The sequence below is a fragment of the Ceratotherium simum genome, chromosome 7 (genome assembly GCF_057802395.1).
Source record: "Ceratotherium simum simum isolate JZ-2026a chromosome 7, ASM5780239v1, whole genome shotgun sequence".
Taxonomy (NCBI): domain Eukaryota; kingdom Metazoa; phylum Chordata; class Mammalia; order Perissodactyla; family Rhinocerotidae; genus Ceratotherium; species Ceratotherium simum.
In genome coordinates this window covers 63283509-63304457 of record NC_141906.1, presented here as the reverse complement: position 1 = coordinate 63304457, position 20949 = coordinate 63283509, and the positions used below count along the sequence as shown (strand labels likewise).

General features: G+C 39.5%; 2 protein-coding genes across 4 annotated transcripts in view; both read right to left on the bottom strand.

Annotated features, from left to right (window-relative positions):
- Positions 1-4560: 4560 nt before the first annotated feature.
- On the bottom strand, positions 4561-11723 carry PTS (6-pyruvoyltetrahydropterin synthase). Its single transcript, XM_004427322.3, has 6 exons — positions 11585-11723; positions 9904-9983; positions 8635-8657; positions 8196-8252; positions 5818-5888; positions 4561-5622 (listed from the first exon to the last, which is right to left on the bottom strand). Exons 1-6 carry the CDS (start codon positions 11665-11667, stop codon positions 5499-5501), a joined length of 438 nt encoding a protein of 145 aa, XP_004427379.1. The 5' UTR covers positions 11668-11723; the 3' UTR covers positions 4561-5498.
- Positions 11724-14801: 3078 nt separating this feature from the next.
- Positions 14802-20949, bottom strand: part of BCO2 (beta-carotene oxygenase 2) — a 52450-nt gene continuing 46302 nt past the window's right edge. For all 3 annotated transcript variants that reach the window (XM_087433698.1, XM_014785167.2, XM_014785169.2), the window contains 4 exons: positions 17533-17670; positions 16772-16954; positions 16160-16270; positions 14802-15051 (listed from right to left, as the gene is read on the bottom strand). In XM_087433698.1, coding sequence (XP_087289824.1) covers positions 14938-15051; positions 16160-16270; positions 16772-16954; positions 17533-17670 — 546 coding nt within the window. In that variant the 3' untranslated portion in view covers positions 14802-14937. The remainder of the gene's footprint in view (positions 15052-16159; positions 16271-16771; positions 16955-17532; positions 17671-20949) is intronic.

The window sequence follows — 20949 nt, the reverse complement described above, 5'->3', positions numbered from 1 at the left end:
ATAATCAAATATCTTGGAGATGTGCAGCAGGCACTAGGGTAGGTCCTGGGAAACAAGAATGAATAAGACAGACAGGGCTCCGGCCGTCATGAAGTTGACATCCTCGAGGTTGGGATAGACAATAAGCTGGCAAGCAAATAAATAAGACAAAAGGAAACATATATATAAAATTTTAAAACTGCAAGAAAGGGGAGTATATAAGTATTATAATAGAAAATAAAGAGGATTTCTACTTATACAGGGTGATCAAGGTAGGCTTCTTCAAGAAGGTGACATTTACGCTGGGGATCTGAAGGATGATTAGGTTTTATGAAGGGGATGGGGGGGGAGGGTGGGTAGGGGCAGCATTCCAGGAAGAAGTGCAGAAAAAGCAAAGATATTGGGGCAGGAATGAAATTGGTGTGCTTTAGGACTTGAGAAAAAGCCAATGTGACCAAAACATAGTGAACGGCTTGAGGCTGGTAAGTGGGCAGTGGCTGGATCATACGGGCTTGGCAGGCCAGTGAGAGGAGTTTGGATTTTATTTTAAAAGCAAGAGGAAGCTTTCAAGAGGTAACATGGTGGGGAGGGGTAGGTGACAGGAGTGTTGAAGAGAACAAAAGTGGGAGCAGGAGACTAGCTAAGAGACCATGTCAGTAACCCAGGCAAGAAACAGTGGCAGTCTGGATTGGGGTGGTGGCATTGGAAATGGAGAGAGAGACAAAAATCATTATATACTTCAGAGGTAGAACCAATAGAACTTTCTGATAGATTAGAGGTAACAGGTAGGAATTAATGACAACTTTCAGGTTTCTGGCTTGAAAATATGAATGGATGGATAATAATGGCATTTCTAGGGAAGACTGGTGAAGAACAGATTCTGAAGGAGAAATCAGAAAGTCACTTTTGGAAATGTTAAGTTTGAAGTGCCCATAAGACACCCAACTACTCCTATGCAGTTCTATCTGTGGGCAAATAAAAACTTGAAAAGGTAAAAGAACACTAGCCATTCTATTTCTTCAGGTTGTCATCAGCCACAGTGTTCATATTTATTAAGATATTTGTGAAAAGTTAAAAGGGTTTTTCAACTTAATCTTACTTATTAGCATACTAAATCGGGAATTTTCACTGATGATAAACTGGTTGGATGAGGGTAAACTTGGGTTTAAGTATTGAGGACTTGTTTCTGGAGCATTTTTAAGAAGACAAGCCTGGGATGTCGTTTCTTTAGCCAACAACCAGCAAAAAAAAAAGAACAGTGTTCTAATTCCCTTTTTTAATGATGAATACTCGTGTCTCGATGGTGACAGAATAGCAGGAGTGCATGGGTGGATTCTGAAGGAAGCAAAGTAACCAATGAACTCCTTGGAAGCATAAGTGCCGCACTGAAAATCCTCCAGTGCAAGAACCCCCTTCTCCCACTTTTCTTTTGTGGGGATAGCACTTGTCTCTGCCACTATGTGGAGATGGCGTTTATCTGGGACATTTTCCAAAAGTGTCTTGCAACAAAATCTCGCTATAAAGTTAAATTGTGCAAAACTAACAATGATTCTTCTGTCTGCAAGGGAGGCTAGAAATATCCCAGGCACAACAAAGCAAAATGAGCACAATCTGTTTCCCATCTTGAGGACAATTTCATTTCCAGGAGGAAAGTAAAAGTTTGGAGTTTAAAAAACAAAATGGACACTTATCTTAGGTATAGTCTATTAGGGGCGAGAAGCACACAACTGATCGTATTATTCTGGCCATTTTTATAACCCATTGGTGGTGACTACATCAATTAAGGCAACACAGATGATAGCTGGCTTCTGGTCATTCAGTTCAGAAATATGGCCAATATAATTTTTATTAACATCATACCTTAGAGTTGGTTTTAATTTCAAGAATCATAAGATTTTTATATTTACCTACCAACAAACCCCGCCATTCCCACTGGAAACCACTACTGCTGCTCTGATGTCTCACTCTCGTAAAATGAGATGTGCTTTACTCCCCTGGGGTGAAAACAGGCATGATACATGCTCCCTGCCTACCTTTCCAGCCTCATCTTCTGCTATTCTCACTTCACACTTTACACACTAGAATATATGTGTAATCCCCTCCTCTCGAGTGTGGGATGGATCTAGTGACTTGCTTCTAAGGAATAAAATACAGAAAAAGTGATTAGGTTACAAGACTGTGACTTCTATCTTGCTAGCCCTCCCTCTCCTACCTCTCATCTCTCCCCCTCCTCCTCCTCCTATCCCTCTCCCCCTCTCTTGACGGCACTCTCTCCCTTGCCCTCTTACTTGCTCACTCTGATGAAGCAAGCTGCCAGGTTGTGAGCTGCTCTATGAAGAGGTCTACACGGCAAGAAAGGGAGGGATGAACTGAGGCCTCAGTCCAACAACCCATGAGGAACTGAATCCTGCCAAAAAACCACGAGTCGGGAAGCTGACCCTTCCTAGATAAACCTTGAGATGACTGCAGCCTTGTGAGTGATCCTGAGCCAGGGGTCCCAGCTACGCCACATCCAGATTTCTGGTACGTTAAAACTGTGAGATAATAAATGTGCATTGTTTTAAGCTACTATGTTTGGGGTAACTTGTTATGCAGCAGTAGATAACTAATACACTCACCCTGCAGGGTGGTTATAAGGATAAAGTGAGATAATATGAAAAGTCCTTAGCAAAATGCCTGACACCACAATAGGCACTGCACAACGTTAGCTCTCTTTTCCCTCCTCTGTCGCTCTATTTCCACTGCCAGCACCATGCTCCTGACACCTACCACCTTGTGTTTAGATCCTTGCAATGGCTTTGCAACTGGTTTCCTCAATTCCCTTTGTCCAGCTGGTTATCTTCCTTAAAAAACAAACAAAACTTCAAAAGCTCCCTCTTCCAAAAAGGATAAAAACCCCAAACTGATATTCAAGGCTCTCCAGGCTGTCCCCATCCTATATTTCCAGGGTAACTTCCCATTACACTCACACCTCATCACCACTCTCTTAAGGTTAATCTACTCACTATATCCCAAATATACTTTGTACATTCCCACCTTAGTAACCTCACTAATGAAATTTTACCCTTTCAGTATATATTCCCTTTTTCCTCCTGAATTCCAAACCATCACTCTCCCTGCCCCATCACTTTAAGTATCACTCATCCTCATATTTCCTCCATTAAGCTTTTCCAAACCTCACCACCCCATAATAATCTTTTTCCTTCTCTAAATTAATATTTACTCATTTGGTCTTTAAAATCATTGAGATATAAAATCTGAGAACAGGCAGAAGCAACTTCAGAAAGCATCTGGTCCAAGCATTCATTTCATGGGTAAAGAAACTGAGGCTCTGAGATGAAAGTGACACAACTGAATAGTAACAGCACTAGGACTAGAATTCAAGCCCCAAAACTTTCACGTTATTCAATTCTAAAAATATTTACTAAGTGTCCACTATGTATAAGTCACTATAAAATTTCAGCAGTTTCTACCAATATGCCATTCATTTATTTAATAAACAAAAAATTGAGTACTATTAACCGGATACTCTGCTTAGAATAAATACTTTGGCCATAAGGGATTCAGGGTAGTGAAAAAACAGAAAGGTAGAGCAACAACTACAATATAGCTTGACAAGGCCTCCGAGAGCAGGTTCTAGGGAGACTTGGAAAAAAATCACCTACATACTACCTTTGGTCCTTCACTCATCTGCTCACTCACTCACTCACTCAAGAGACAGACAGATAGACAGACAGACAGATAGATAGACAGACAGACAGATACAGAATTCTCACTTTCCTAAGGAAAGCAAGTTAAAAAAAGTGCTCTCTTGAAGTAACTCATAAACAACAAACACCTGGAGTGTCCACGTTACTATGAAAAATAGTGTTTTTCTAATATGATATCAGATCTGCAAAATTTGGCATTTAAAAAAAAATCTTGAAATATACATACATTATCCTTTTTATACAGTCTGTGTTTGGGAGTCAGGAAGACCCTAAGTGTCCAACACCCAGTTTGCTATTTATTAGCTGAGTGATCTTAGGCAAGTAGCTTAAACTCACTCAATTTTAATTTTCTCATCTGTCAAATAATACCCACCTTGCATGGTATTTGCAGAAATTAAATCACTGCACAAGTCCTTTTGCTATCCTCAGATGGCAACATTCTGAGAATACATTGTGTATTAGTTGCTACTTGGAGAGAAAAGTAAAACTCTATATTTAAGAAGTTTAGGGGCCGGCCCGGTGGCACAGGCAGTTAAGTGCACGCGCTACGCTGCGGCAGCCCAGGGTTCGCCGGTTCGGATCCCGGGCGCGCACCAAGGCACCACTTGGCAAGTCATGCTGTGGCGGCGTCCCATATAAAGTAGAGGAAGATGGGCATGGATGTTAGCCCAGGGCCAGTCTTCCTCAGCAAAAAAACGAGGAAGATTGGCAGATGTTAGCTCAGGGCCCATCTTCCTCACAAAAAAAAAAAAAAAGAAGTTTAGAATACAAATGAGAACACCAGACAGAATAGTTCTTTGTGCAAAGCAAGCAAATAACATTCTTGTGGATTTAGTCATGAGAAAAAGATACCAGAGATGAATGCCAAGAATATAGTTCAACTTCAGCAGGTAAGTTTAATGACCAGAACAAAATGGGATCAATTAGGAAAAACTGTATACAAGAGATGCTTTACAGAGCAATATATCCTTTTTGTGTTGATTATTTAATAGGGTTTAATATATGGGTTTATAGGGTTTAATATATTAATAGGGTTTAATATGATTATCCTTCAGTCTTCTGAGTTAAAACTGTTCAGGTGGCCATAGGTCTGGAAACATGCACAAATATACATAATAAGTAGTTTACTGATATTCCATGACATGTTCAATGTGCTGTTCCTCACTAGCAATTCACAGTTTAATAAGCTGTGCAAAACTGCAATGAACAATGTGCACTAACGCAGCATTTCCATCCATCCTTGTACATCCATCTACAATGCATTGCCTCAGATGATTTGTGCATCTAGTTTTCACTGAATAAACTTGTGCCTTTAGCATACCCTAAAAAAGTAATCAAGGAAGTCCAATCTATTAAAAAATATATGTTGTTTATGTTTCCAGATTTTGTGGTCACCTGTATTTTATTTTTTTAAGATTCACCTACCATAAGTCCTATAAACATTTTTGCCATTTATATTATACCAAGAGAAAAATGAATACTAAAAATGAGATAATGGAAAAACAAAAATAGATTTCTTTTGCTTTCAAATAATTCTACACCAAAACATTTTGCTGAAATGAAGTGATTTTTAATCTATAGATAAAAGACTCTCTAAATGATACTCAGGATACATTACAAATTTAGTTTTAAGATAGATTTGACTCTAAAATAGGTCTTACTCACAATGATTTCAATGAATCGGGTGCTCCAGAACACAGTGTGGAGGTGCAACAATTATATGATGACTTGTTAATAGTCCAAGGGGATAAAGACCTTTTTCAAATATGGAAAGAAATTAAATCTGTTTATAGTATTAACCTGTAAGAGCTATTCTCCTTTATAGACTACAATATTATTGTCAGTTTCATATACTTTTACTTTATAAAGAACTCCCACAGGAACCAGTTTCTGGAGGTTTTCCCAGATGTATACAGCTACATTCTCTGTGGTGCTGCAGAAGAAAAGAAAAGAAGATCAAGAGGCAAATAAACAAAATTTCATGCTTAATGTTTACAGAGAACAGAAATTCTAGCTTTAAAAATATATCATTAAACTAAAACTTTAGAAATCACACAGTAATCACACAAAATGTTAAAATCAATTCTTCTTTCTTACTATTTATATAAGGCAAGATAGTCACAGTCACCTTACAACATCTGCAAAGTATGGCACATCCAGATCCAGATTCTTATGATCAAGGGGCTTCATAATTGCCTCCTATAAACAAAACAAAGGAAAAACATCACTGATTCCATTTATGACTCAAATTCCAAAGTATTCCACCTTCGCCTCTAAACCTTACCTTATCACTTAGCCACTAACTCAGTACTTGTAAGTACTATATCTGTGTCTTATAAAGCAATCTCAGAAAGTTTAAAGTTGTAAAATAAAGTAAGGCACAGCTCTCCATAATGACTGGTTATCCTCATTACTGAATGCAACGAGGTAAGACACCAAAAAGTAGAGGAGAATTCATTGGAGCTTTCTCGTAACAAGCCATTGTGATTCAGGATTCAGTTTAACACTTCTTAAATTCTGTCCAAAAAGCTACCAGAAATACTTCTCCATAACAGTCTCACCTTCAGCACACTGTCACAATGTCATTAGGACAAAGATCCAGTGAGTACTACATTTTATAAAGCAGACTAAGACTGAAATTATGTAAGTAGTTCTAAATTTCTGCTATAAGAAGTAACTTAAGAATGACCTTGGGCTTTTAGGAGAAAAAACATAAATACGCAAAGACTATTGCTTCCTAATGTTTCATGCACCACTCATAACGACGGTTCAGTCAACGATGGACCACATATATAATGGTGGTCTCATAAGATTAGTACCACATAGCCTAGGTGTGTTGTAGGCTATACCATCTAGGTTTGTGTAAATACACGCTATGATGTTCGCACAAGGACAAAATTGCCTAATGGTACATTTCTCAGAATGTATCCCTGTTGTTAAGGGACATGTGACTGTATACAAACATAATGTTTTTCCTTGTCAATGGCAAGAATTGTAATTGCCTTATTCTAAGTTTTTACTTTTAAGCTACTGTACAAAATCTAAGCATTTGTGAAACAATCTAATTTTACATATGGTATGGTTCCAAGAAGGGTACATTAATAACAATAATAGCAATCATTTTCTGAGAAAAACCAGAATCATATAAAAAGAGTAAGCCCTAAACCAAATAACCTTTAAAATAGATCAAATTATATCCCCATAGATATCAAGAAAATAACTCTTTGTTTTATCTTCAATTCCAGTTCAGGTCCCAACTTTTCCATCAAAGCCTCTTCTACAGGGCTCTTTCTAACTTTACTCTGTATTGCCATGATGAGCCACTTTTACTGATGGGAGTGTGTGGTGCCCTTCAGGTATTCAAAGGTGGGAAAAAGTATTTAATCCTCTTCCTCTAGTATTTAATCATATGCTTGCTTGAAATGTCTCATATTTCTCACACTGTTGTCTTGTATTGTACAACATTGTGTGTATATACATTTTATGTCCCCAGTAAACACAAGAACTCTGTCTTTACAGCTTTCCTAAAGAACTTTGAGCACAGTACTACTTGTTCATTCACTCATTCTCTTATTCATTTATTCAACCAACACTGATTGAGCACTTATTCTTCACTTGTTAGAAAAAGGAATGTGAGCACTCTGTGGGGAGGGGCTATGTCTCAGGCATTTTTGTATTCCTAGCACTTAACTCAAAGACTGAGGCAAAGTAGGCAAAACTGTCGAATATATGAATGACAAATAATGTGAAGGAAGTAATGATTATTAATAACAGGATTTTTATGAAATAAGTGTCAAATTTTAGAACAAAAAATAAGGAGCAGAGCTGAAGAGAAGAACTAAAGAAACAAGTGAAATGATGGCATAATAAAAACTAAGCTGGATAGAAGGAAATCTACTCCCCACTTTGTAAAGGACTAACCACATGACCTAGGGAAAGTCGGTTAATTGTTCAGTATTTCTTAATTTTCATCTATGGAACAAAGAAATTGGTCCAGATAATCTCCATACAAGAATTCTATAATGATACAATCAGTAAGTCCTTTACTGCAAACCTTCTTTTGTGTTATCCCTATGATGAACTGCCCCAGTGAGCTTATAACAAAGCTAGAGTGAATAACATAGGGTAGTGTTAAAATCTATGATTAAAAGAGTAAGGAAAATTCAGAGAAGGGAAAAAAAGCTTCAAGGAAAAAGCTATATCTTGAAAGAAGGGTAGAATTTGTTAAATGGAGGAAATCAGGATATGCCAACAAGAAATACAAGATGAGCATGCTATATTCATTCCCATCATTGTAATACAACTGCGACTAATTTCCATTAAGTCACCCAAACAGCTTTAGAAGAGCACGAGAGTAATTCCTCCAAGTACATCACCACTCCCACACCCAATTCCACTCACAAGGTCATGGAACCTCTGGAGATACTTGGCTGGGGAAGTGAAAAGGGGGCCATTAAATATTAGACTTAGAGGACAGCACATAATAAGCACCCAACGTGTCATTACCTCCATATACTCTTTGAGGTCAGTCAAATTCATAACCATGCCTGTAACAGGATCAATCTAAAGAACAAACAAAGGTGACTATTACTATAGTATGCCCTTCATATTTAAACCTCTGGCAAATTATTAAAGACTGTACAATGTGCAGAAATTGTGCCCACATTTGCCTTCCTCCCCAAGACAATCATCGATCTCAGCATGGAAACACCAAGTGCTCCAGGCATCCTTTTCATTGTACTGCTCTTCTACCTGTCCACACACAACACATTAAAGATGACATTTTGGGAGAGGAAAGGTAGGAATGGCAGCAGCTCACCATACACAAAGGTCAACAATGAAGCAATAGCGATTTGAAAAGAATTTTGCAACACAGAATCCATCACGTTGGCTGAAAGAGGGTCCAGCAATCTGCACAAACCACAGAGATATTTTCAGCACGTACCTCTCCATGTACTGTCACCACAACTATGGGAAAGAAAACAAAATACTGAAAAACCAGCATGACTTTCAACAGATTAACAACCAAGCACAAGTTTGCAACATAAATTAAGTATCAGATCTCTGCCCTGCAAAGCTATATTTATATTTTCCCCCAAACATCTATTTTAGTAAAGATCTTTTTATCAACTAAAGCAAGACTCAACCAAGACAGAGGAGCTTAGTTGGAGCTTTGGCTAAGCAGAGGAGCTTAGCCAAGGCCAAAACGGGTGTAAATTCTGCTTATGACGTTGATGCACTGGGTAGGAATCTCCAACAGGTAGGATCAAGACGCTGCTCAATCATTGCCTATAAAAGTAGAAAATGTACATGGAAGAAGTCCATCTACACACTGAGCTGGTCCAATTCTGGGCAGCACCTTTCTGAGCAAGCAAAACTACTACTGGGCCTAAAACTTATCCCTTTACTCACATGAATGTATATATGGTTTACAGGAATGCTGTATAAATTAACAAGTGCTTGTATGAAGCATTTGAAAGATCTTGATGGTCAGAGTGCTTTACAAATTAATAACTTTTATATATTTTTTTCAGCTCCACACAAACACCATTAGGTACTATGTGATAAATGAGTAAACTAAAAATGAGAGATATCATAGATCAAGTAAGGGGCAGTAACTAAACTACAAATTCTGATCTTCTGATACCTTTTCTGGTCTTTTTACTCCACCATACCATATGCTGTGATACTCTATGGCTTACGTAGCTGTTTTTTGAGACATCAGCTAGATCTCAAAGAATCAAGTCTCTTATCCTTGCATAAATTAATTACTTTCTTGGAACACTGCTGGCAAAGTTTTAGACCCAATCTATTTTCCTGCCATACAGCACATTCCTACCCAATATTCCCCTATTGTCAGTCATTATTTACTCAAAGAACACAATCTAATTTTAACACTAGCCTCAGCGATACCTAATTAGTAGGAAACTCGGTGCCAAAAGAATCTCATTATGTACACTAAGGCCAAGGAAAAAATTATTTAAACCATTTATTGTTTTGGACTATCTGTAACAGAGCAGACAATTGCAAGGTAAAACTTAAGACCCAACCAATGCAACAGATCTTTTCATTTTGAACTTCCATTTAACTTCTCATTCAAGGCTCAAAGCATTCATGCTCTGTCCATAAGGCTTCTTACTCATTCAGACTATGTTTGCTGAATACTCTTTCATCCTTATCGAAAGGGCTAAAATTTCATCAGTTTTCCTCTCACCTTTATAATTGTGCCCATGGCCATTTGGATTGTTGCATTTCCCAAATAGTTTCAAGTTTTCTTCGTTACTCAGAGATTTGCTGACCAAAAAAACAAAGAAAAAAAGTCAACATGACTCAAGTTCAGACACCTTCTCTGCTCCCTACATTTATTATTTGTTCTAGCCCTTAAAAAGGTTTACAATTTATTATTACTTTAGCTTACCAAACGGAAAGTCATAAATCAATCTGATTCATTACTCAGCTTTATGAGACAGAAAACAGTGCATGCTCCCTAATTAGACTACTTACTGTACCACACAAATTAGCATAAACAAATTCAATATCCTTGTTCCACAGCAAGATTCTAACAAGTGATGTGCTCAAGGCCCCTCCATTTTCAACTCAGTAAACATTTACTGAATACCTACTACACAGGTAGGCACAGGATGAAGGAAGCAAGTGCATACAATGATAAAAGAAATGCTTGTCCTCAAGTGGCTGAAAATCTCATTCCTCCTGAAAAATAATTACATGACCTAGTACGTCTCCTCTTTAACAATCTTGCTTTATTAGGCATCAACTACTGCCTACTGATAACTTCACCAATCCATTGAGGGGTATTCAAATTAGGTGAAACTTTAAAATTATAATACTCAGCTGTTGCTCCAGACAGAGAACAATTTTCTTAACGGGTTTTTATACCTATAGCTGTCCAATCAACTCAGCATCTTCAGTGAGGCCTTACCACCCTCATATGTTTGAGCTTCCTATTTTACAACCCCTTTCCTTCTGACACCTTCTTTATTATTTCCTCCACTTTCCCCTGCTCATCCACTTCTTACATTTAGAGTACTACAGTTCACAAAGCTTTTGCAAAAAATGATCTCACTGTACCCTCCATAAAATTGGCCATACTGTACACTCCAGACAGAGGTAGTGACAGGTGTGTGTTGATCACTGCTGCATCCCTGTTACCTAGCACAACACCTGACAAGCATGCAACAAATACCTGTCCAGTGAATGAATAGATGAATCTCGTTAGTGAGAAATTCCTTTTACAGACAAGGAAACAGATGCTCAGAGAGTAGAGCTTGCTAATGAGCGGTAAACTCTCCTCAAAATCAACTCTTCAGTGCAATCAAGCAGTCTGAGTACTCTGGGTTCAAATCCCAACTGTGCTGTTTGCTCTGAGCTGCCTTAGGAAAGTGAACATCTGGGTTCATTTTATCTTCGATAAAAAGGGCATAAAACTTGTCTTGCTGTAATTTTATTAGTTACGGTAGCTAATGCTCCTGGCATCTAATAGCAGCTAACATTTACTGAGCGTTTAGGATGTACCTGGCGCTGTGTAATCTGGGCAGGTTTAACTCCTGTGAACGTCATAGCAACCCTTTGAGCTAAATTAGGGGAATCTAAAGACAAAGAAGTCCCTTCAAGTCACAGAGCCAGCGAAAGGAGGCTCTTGGTTTCGCACCCCGGGCCGTCTCTCTCCGCAGTCGGCTCCCTTACCCACCACGCTCCACCGCCTCCTCTGGAGCCTGGTCAACTCTAGCTGTCACTGTTACGGTGTCGTCAATGAAGCCCGGCAGCCACACCAAGGCACCGAGAGGGCCCCGCCCACACGTCGGTTCGCACCCGGGCCCCCACCACAGGACCCGAGGACCTCGTCCGCCACCATTGGCACTGTGGGCACACCCCACCTGTGGAGCCGGTGGGTGGCGCTGAAGGAGACGAGGCGGGACACTCGCGCCCGGCGGCGACCGCCGGAGCCCACCACGCTCATCACCTTGCAGGGGCGCCTCACAGCCGCCAGCACCCGCTCCCTTGGCCTGCGGTGGACTGGGGTGGGCGGAGCCTCTCCGCGGCTGCGCAGTGCGGGCGGCGCCCCGCTACGCGCTCTCGGCTTCATCCTGCGGCTGGGCTCCCTCTGCCGGCCTGGAGGCTGTAACTGGTGAAGCTTTTGGGTTACCAAGAGTTCGGATAACTAGGTGTACCTTGGAGCGATCAGATTAGGTGGGTGGGGTTTCAGTGTCCCTCACTTTTATGTCTGCTCAGCCTGAGGCCACGTCACGCGGTTAGGGTCAATCTGGACACACTTTGAGTCCTGGAGGGACCTCTTTGAGCCACCCCTCCCACTCCCTTCTAGACAGCCCTGGGTTACAACAGCGAACCTCCAGTCTCTGGTTTCTCTGAGATGAGTCCCAGGGCCAGTGCACTTAAAGCATAAAGGGAGCAGGAATTTGAAGGTACGTGTAGGAGCACGTGGGTTTCAGAGTTGGTACTACCTTTGGACCGTTTGTGAAGATTCTTACTAAGGGAGATTCTCAAGCTTTTCTTATCAGCCACACACATGCATGGACCCATCTATCACTCTCGGTTGGCACGATGTGAACACATGCACTCATGAACACACACACAGCAATTCTCTGTCCAATGTAGACACCTCTGGAGTGGTGAAAGCATTGTGTTTCCTCACATCTACTCATGAGGAGTGTCCAAACTACTTAGAATTCCCAGTACAATGTCACATCTTGCCTCCGTTCATTCTTTCATTAAATATTTATTGAGCATCTACTCTGTGGCTGGTACTGTTCCAGGCACTGGGAAGGATAGATAAAACCATGGCAGTGGCAGAAATGTAAGCCCCAATGGTGATTTCTCTCAAATGTCTCCTGTCTCCAGCTATATATTGTTTGTTCTGCATTAAATTATTTATATGTTATGTAGCAAACATTCTTCACACATTTTCAAATATTTTTCTCACCTTCTCCATCGGGCTGTAAAGAACGAACTTCTCAAAGAATTATACACTTCAGATATTTTTGAGATAGAGACTATCTAGTTCAGTCCTCTCACTTTACAGATAAGAAAACACAGGCCCACATAAGTGAATTACTTATCCAAGATCACTTATAAACGATATTTCCCAGGCAATGACTACCTCAGAGATAAATACTCTTAACAGTGGGGTTACATAAACACTTTACTCATTCCAAAAACAGTTTAAAGAATCAAAATAAAATAAAAGGTAAAAAGTAGAAAGAATTTCTGAGAAATTGCTTTACTTATTTGCTTCAGTAAAAATTTAATCATTGCATTTGAAGTGTTCTTGCTCTAAATTTTTTTTATTAAAGCTAATTCTATATAAAGGTACTCACCAAATTCACCCTCAGTGATCCTGTTATGGGTTGAATTGTGTCTCCCCAAAATTAATGTGTTGAAGTCCTAACCCCCGGTACCTCAGAATATGACTTGTCTGAAAACAGGGTCTTTGCAGATGTAATTTGTTAAGATAAGGTCGCTAGGGTGGGCCCAAATCCTTTTTCCCCTCACTTGTGCACCACATACTCCCTTTCCTTGAGTTTCTGGACACTGGCCAGTGATGAGTTGGGCTTAGAGAGAGGAAGAGGCCCTGCCTAGTCTTTGAGGCAGTCATATGCTCACTCAACTTTACCAGTACTTTCTCCATTGGATTACCAGGCATATGCTCCTAGACTATAAAATGTTGTTGATCCTTTTTTGTCTTCTCCTTTAAGAACCTTATAGATGGTAGGGCCAAGGCAGAATTCAGGCATCTTTCGGTCAAAATTTTATGATTATACTGCTAACCTTTATACACTTAAACTTCACTCGCTATGTATTAGGATGGAGTAAAGGTTTATAAACAGAGGAAAGATGTGATCAGATCTGTGTACTTCTTAGATGTCTACCAGAGTCTCTTTCACCATTCAGATCCAGATAAATCTAGATCAAACCTCCATGTCTTGTCTGGGGAGTACAATGCCTTTTCAAGGACTTCTGTGAAATAGCAGATGATTTATGTTCTTTTGGTTACCTCAGCCTCTAAGCTCCCACATTTGCTATCTTAACTCTGTTTAGGTATCCTCTTGCCATTCTGTACCTGCTGCTGTTGTTCTGTATCTCACCAACCCAGACACAAAACTTAGAACTTTTACTTTATTGCTACAACGTAAACTCCCACACATGGCATTTGTATGCATGGAATACTTCATTAAAGAGTATATGGTTTGTGATGTTCATAACTCTTAAGGAAAATTGAGAAGAAATTGACTATGTTGGTCCAGGACTGTGCAGTGAGCCTAATCATGAGTTCACAGGTGCCCCAAACTACCTGTTTGGGGGCTTCTCCAGCAACATTCAACATGCAGAGGGAGTGAGGACAGTTTAACTGGCCCAGGGATGGAGTTCAGCAGAGGGAGGGAATATAACTGAAGGAAGGGAACAAGGGATTTTGAAGGTGTCAGCAAGAGTGTGGTTTAAGTGATAGACCTCGGGTTGATTTAAGCTATTGGTAAAAACTGTTGGGGTTTAGAAATGTGGAGATTATATGGTCTCTAGTGCCACCTGTTGTCCAACTAACTGAAGAACTATTGACTTTTCATCAATCTCTGAAGAACTATACACCTGGAGATTAGAAGATGCCTGATTTTAGGGCTGTGCCTCGAAAAAACACCCTCTCAAGGCTGAGCTGGGGGCAGGGTGGGAGGTGGTAGTGGGGGTTCAACTGCAGTGGCGTCTGCGTGGACAGGAGAGAAACAGCCAGTTTAGAAGAAGCCTCCAAGCATGACATAGTCGGCTGCCTGTCCTCTGTGAGTACCTTAGGACCAGCGATAACAGGCAGGCTGTGATGGAAAATACACGGTACTATTCAGATCTATATTCATATTCTACTATCTATGATTATTTGTATTTATTCCACTAAGTGTGAGGACCTCTGTCACCCATATATCTGGTGCTGGTAATGACCCAGTTCTAGTTTTTCTTTCATGTATTCATATTACCTAGAGGAAGATATATCCAGTAAATATAAATTTAAAACTCTCTTCAAAAGGTTGTGTCAACACTTGCTCAATGTTTTCAAGGAAGACCCCCAAGAAAATATAAAACCATAATTATCTCATGAATTCTATTTTTAATAGAAATTTAAAAACCAGATGTCTATGGTTTGGAAGGTAAAGTGCCCCTTTTGCTCTCTCTTCTGTACAGAGCACATTCATTTTGAACTTAGCTCCCAGACGTTGTGGTTGTTCCATCAGATGGTTACAAAGGTGCCATGGAACCCATAAGGCATTCGCACAGGCACCTCTGCTCGGCCCAGTTCTTCAAAGTTCTTGGCATCCAAGACTAGGAGAAAATTGCTTTCATTCTAGAAAAAGAAAGACCATACTGAAAATTCGTTTTTTTTCCCTATCAAAAATCTGTCTCCTCCACTGGGCTGTAAAATTCCTAAGGGAGAAACCATGTCCTACTCATCTTCATATCTATCCCCAGCAGCTAGCGCAGTGCCTTGCCTATCCATTCACTGAATGTTTGCTGAATTGCTGAACTAGACTAAAAAGGAAATTATAGCTGAAGAAGTTCATTTTTGAGCGAAAAAATTAAGTTGTTTATATCACCTTCATAGGATCTCTCTGAGTTTAAGGATCTTTTTACCTGCCCTTTTCAGTCTCCTCAGAGACACAGAAATTCTTTCCTCCACATTAGAAATGCCTCCGTTTTGTGTTACTTTGGAGCTGTTCAAAAGGTAGCATTGCGAGGCCAGCTGAGATTTTCCCTGGTCCAATTACAGGAATGGCAAGTACATGGTATGAGGACTAAGTCCTCCTAAACCCATGGCAGACATTACTAATTGATCACAGTACTTTTCTCACCAAACCCTTAAAAAGCCTCGGAATCCTACATCCCAGGCAGCCACTAATAATTGATCAAAACTGGTACTTAAAGTGAACCTATTTGCCACAAGATTGACCTAGATGAGAAGTTAGATATCAACATTATTGAGACACTAGGTCAGGGCTTACCACATTAGACTTTTGGGTCACTCAATTGAAATTGGCAGCACAGAAGATGGGATGAGTATTAGACTAGAAGTCAGAAGGTTGGGATTTAAATACTGGCTTTACCACTATGAGATCTGATGCAAGTCTCATTCAACTTCCTTAAGTTACAAACTCCACGTGTGTAAAATGTTATCCCACAAAGTTGTTTTGATGACTAAATAAGATAATATATATGAAAGTAGTTTGTAAATAAATTCATATGCAAATGTAAATTATTATTATGGTTCTACAAATAGAACTTTAAAATAATAATAAAGTATGGATTATGATAAAAGGGTATATAAATAGTAAGGAAAGGAAGAGAAGGGAGAAGGTGCCATATTGGAATCAAAATAAACTATCCATCGCATCACTAAATATAACCCTCAAACGGCTCAGTGCTAATTTTCTTTCTGACTAATGACAGGGAAATACCTGGTTGGGGGTGATCACCACAGAGAGAATAACCCCACTGTCTTCTTCACTGGCTCCTGGTACGGGAACAAAAACAGGTTCCGAGGGATAAAAGCCATCTTCTCTCCAAACCTGTAAGTCCCAAAAAAAGAATTTGATAAAAGTCTAGTTATTGGCTGGAAGCTTTCTATAGCTATTTTCACTCACAGCATGAATTTGACTGTCAATATAATATTCCAACTAAAAAAGAATCAGGCTCCCTGAGTTGAATAAGAGAGAGAGACGGAGTTTTTGCAGCTGCAGATTCCATCATCATCAAACACAATTTATGAAATTATAACTTCCCACCAACCTGAAATATAGATGTCCCAACAACCTTAACCTGATGATTTCTCTCAAAATAACATCAAGCACAGGATTATTTTCCTGGGCTTGTGGTTCATTGAGATTCCCTAGAGGGAACATACCCCCTAACCTAGGTGATTCCATGGTTCTCAAACTTAACAAAAGTAAATGGCTGAGCTGCTTAAACACTAAAGAATCTCAAGAGCTACCTTAAAGAAAAAGAAACTACTTCAAAGGGCAGAACAGGTCTCTTTCAAGAGTTCGGAAAAGGAAGGAGATTTTCATTACCTTCAGTGTCTTGTTCACCACATCAACCTTGATCAGAGAATCCCCCACCAAATGTCGAAAGCCACAGCCATAGAAGAAATGATACTTTTTGCCGCTGAATTGGCCATAGTTGATCTGGGGAAATTCAATACCTCCTTCCTCCTCTAGGTCCTCGGGATGTAGATTTTCATAAGAGCACCAAATCTAGAAAAAGTTCCAAAAGGATTTGTAGTGATTCTTAATTCTCACTGATTTTCTTCAGCGTAGGTCAGTGAGGGGGCTAATACCCTATAAGAGTTTGTGACAGGGCTTGGAAACTGAGGTTCTATGTCTTTTTTTTATATTGTTCCTCTTTCCATCATGCATATGAATGCATAAAAGATTACTGGGTTTTGTGACTAAGCTGTCAAATGGCATAGAAGGTGGAAATGGACTTTTTATTCTACTAAAGCTAAGACATTGATAGCTACATAATGACATGCCTGTGATAAGCACAAATTATCTAAAAGGTGGGGCTGGTAATACCAATCTCAAATACTTAGACATTTCACAACCATTAGAAAGTTGCATATATCTGTTTCAAAACACAAAAGGATAGGTACACAGTACTCACTCCCACCCAGAATTCTGCGGTTCTTGTGCAAGCAATGTTCCAAGATCTTACCCTGCTCAGCTGAATGTTACGAAACTTACTGGGCACCAAACATTGTGGAGAACAGCTAATGAATAAAGTAACACTGTTAAAGTTCAAAGTCTTAGTCTAATGTCCGTTCACAGCATACCTTTCCGTCAGGCTGTTTCACAGCACTGGCTGAAGAATAGGACAATGGGCTGAGATTCACTCCCTCAGGGGCATTCAAACTGACATGTAAAGGCAAAATAAATCTTCGAGGGAAAGATTTGGCTACTGAATTATAGACCTGTTCAGGAGAGAGAAATAAACAGATGAGAAACTTGTCATTCATAGGATAACAGTATGTCCCAATAATTTAGATCCAGTCAACACTATTGGCATTCCTAAGTAATTACGTAAATGGTAATCTTCCTTCATTCATTTATTCAACAAATATCTGTTGAGTACCTACTATAGGCCAACCACTGGTTTAGACACTGGGAATACAGCAGTGAACAAAACAAAGTCTCTGGCCGCATGGAACTTATATTCTAGTGGAGAAAGAATGGTAAGGAATAAGAAATAAAATATGTGTTATTAAATTAGTGTCAAATAATCAAAGGATTATATAGCCCAAGGTCTGATAGTGACAAGTGCCATTAAGAAACATACTGCAGGGTGAGGGACTAGAGAGTAAAAAGGGGTACTTCCTTCTTCAGGTTTGGTCCGGGTAAACCTCTGTGTGGAAAAGGATTAACTTAGCAGACCTGGGTTGCTCAAACCCTGTGCATTCTCAGAGAAGGCCTGTTTTCACGACTTGGCTGGCACCTGGAACTGAGCTCATGGAATATTCTGTCTGATAAGAATGGTTTTGAATGCCTGAGGCCTTGAGTCACATTATACCTGTTTGTCCAGATAGTTTATGATAACAATGTGGTTTATAATGAACACCTGCTTTCCCTATGGAGGAGTGGAGCTTCAGTAACTGAGGTCACTCGTATAGGGGCTATATGCTTATGTGTTGATCCTCAACAAAAACCCTGGACAACCAGTTTGGGTGAGTTTCCCTGGCAGACAACATTTCACACATGCTGTCACAACAAGTTGCTGGAGGAACTAAGCATGTCCTATGTGACTCTACTGGGAGATGACTCTTGGAAGCATGCACCTGCTTTCCTCCAGACTTCGCCCCACGCACCTTTGCCTTTTGCTGATTTTTCTAGGAAGTGTGAGCCCTCCGAGCAAATCATTAAACCAAGGGGTGGTCTTGGGGACCCCCAACACAGCCTCTTTGCAGAGATGATGTTTAAGCAGGAGATTCTAATAAAATAAGTGTATTCTTCTGACAATAAGAATGCTTTAAGCACATGTTCCTCTCTTGAAATATTGTAAGATGGAGAACAAACTGTGCCATTTCCCATCATATACCTAGTCCATACTATCTCCATCTCATGCAAAAATGTTTTTACTGAGTAAAGATTTAGTCTATTTTTAAGCTTCATAAAGAGCTTTTAAAAAATTACTTTTAAATTTATTGAAACATTTTTTTTCCTTTGCAAAACTATAGCTGAACAAAAAGAGACTTCCAATAATGGTGGATTAGGTAATACGGATCAACTGTTCCATTGAGAACAGCTAGAAAAGCTAGACAAAATGTTTAAAACAGCTGCTTGGAGGCACTGGTGAGCTAAAAAGGCAGGGAAGAACAATGGGGCAGAAATTTGGGAGGGGAAGAAAACCCACAGAGACAAACTACGTATTGGGGGCAACTTTTCCCTTAAGGACATCAGCTGCTTTTAGGAAAAGGGAGCTGACAAGCTGAGAAAATGAAAGAATTTTTTTTTCCCCCAAAGCCCCAGTAGATAGTTGTATGTCATAGTTGCACAGCCTTCTAGTTGCTGTATGTGGGACGCAGCCTCAGCATGACCGGAGAAGCGGTGCGTCGGTGTGCGCCCAGGATCCGAACCCGGGCCACCAGCAGCGGAGCGCGCGCACTTAACCGCTAAGCCACGGGGCCGGCCTAAGAATTTTTTATTAAACTTTTTTATTTTGAGATCATTGCAGATTGACATGCAGTTGTAAGAAATAATACAGAAAAATGAACAATTGGTTGAAAAATGGGCAAAAGACTGGAATAGACATTTTGACAAAGATATACAAATGGCCAATAAGTACATGAAAAGACGTTCAATATCATCAGTCACTAGGGAAATGCAAATCAAAACCACAATGAGTTAACACTTCACACCATTAGGATAGCTATTATAAAAAAACAAAAAAAAAACAAAAAAAAAAAGCAGGAAATAACAAATGTTAGTGAGACTATGAAGAAACTGAAACCCTTGTGCATTGCTGGTGGGAATGTAAAATGGTGCAGCTGCTGTGGGAAACAGTTTGGCAGTTCCTCAAACAGTTAGATATAGAATTATCATAAGATCCAGCAATTTCACGTCTAAGTATATACCAAAGAGAAATGAAAACAGGGACTCAGATACTTGTATGACAATGTTCATAACAGCATTATTCATGATAACCAAAAGGTAAAAACAACCCAAATGTCCACTAACAGATGAATAGGTAAACAACACGTGGTATACACATACAATGGAATATTATTCAACCTTAAAAGGAATGAGATTCTGATACATGTTACAACACGGATGACTCTTGAAAAGACTATGCCAAATAAAATAAGTCAGACACAAAAGAACCAATCTTGTATGATTCCACTTATATGAGGTACCTAGAATAGGCAAATTCATAGAAACAGAAAGTAGGATAGAGGCTACCAAGGGTAGTGGGGGGAGGGAGGAATAGAGAGTTCTTATTCAGTGGATACAGAGTTTCTGCGTGGGATGATGAAAAAGTTCTGGAAATGGACAGTGGTGATGGTTGTACAACATTGTTAATATACTTAACGGTACTGAATTGTACACCTAAAAGTGTTTAAAATGGTAAATTTTAAATCATGTATATTTTGTCACATTAAAAAAATGCAGAGAGAGCCCATGTATCTTTTATCCAGTTTCACTGATGATAATGGCTTGCTTAACTACAGTACAATATCACAACTGGGAGATTTATATTGATATAATCCACCAAATTTTTCCAGATTTCATCAGTTTAACATGCACTCATTGGTGTGTGTGTGTGTGTGTGTGTGTATTTAGTTCTATGAAATTTTATCATGTGTGAATTCATGTGACCAGCACCACGATCCAGATACAGAACAGTTCCATATATATACAATGGAATACTACTCAGCCATAAAAAAAAGATGAAATCTTGCCATTTGCACAACATGGATGGACCTTGAGGGTATTATGCTAAGTGAAATAAGTCAAATGGGAAAAGATAATAACCATATGGTTTCAGTCACGTGGAAGATAAACAAACAAACATATAGATACAGAGAACAGATTGGTGGTTACCAGAGAGGATAGAGGTGGGGGGAGGGCAAAAGAAGTAAAGGGGCACATGTGTATGGTGACGGATGGCAACTAGACTTTTGGTGGGGAACACGGTGTAGTCTATACAGAAGTCAAAATATAATGATGTACACCTGAAATTTATATAATGTTATAAA

Excerpts from the sequence above, each read along its gene's own strand:
- PTS (XM_004427322.3), bottom strand. The coding sequence starts at position 11,667 with ATGAGCGTGGTGGGCTCCGGCGGTCGCCGCCGGGCGCGAGTGTCCCGC. Across the intron at positions 8,253-8,634 it reads TGGTGACAGTACATGGAGAG|ATTGATCCTGTTACAGGCAT; the intron begins GTACGTGCTGAA and ends TTTGTTCTTTAG. Across the intron at positions 5,889-8,195 it reads ACCTCAAAGAGTATATGGAG|GAGGCAATTATGAAGCCCCT; the intron begins GTAATGACACGT and ends TTTTGTTTATAG.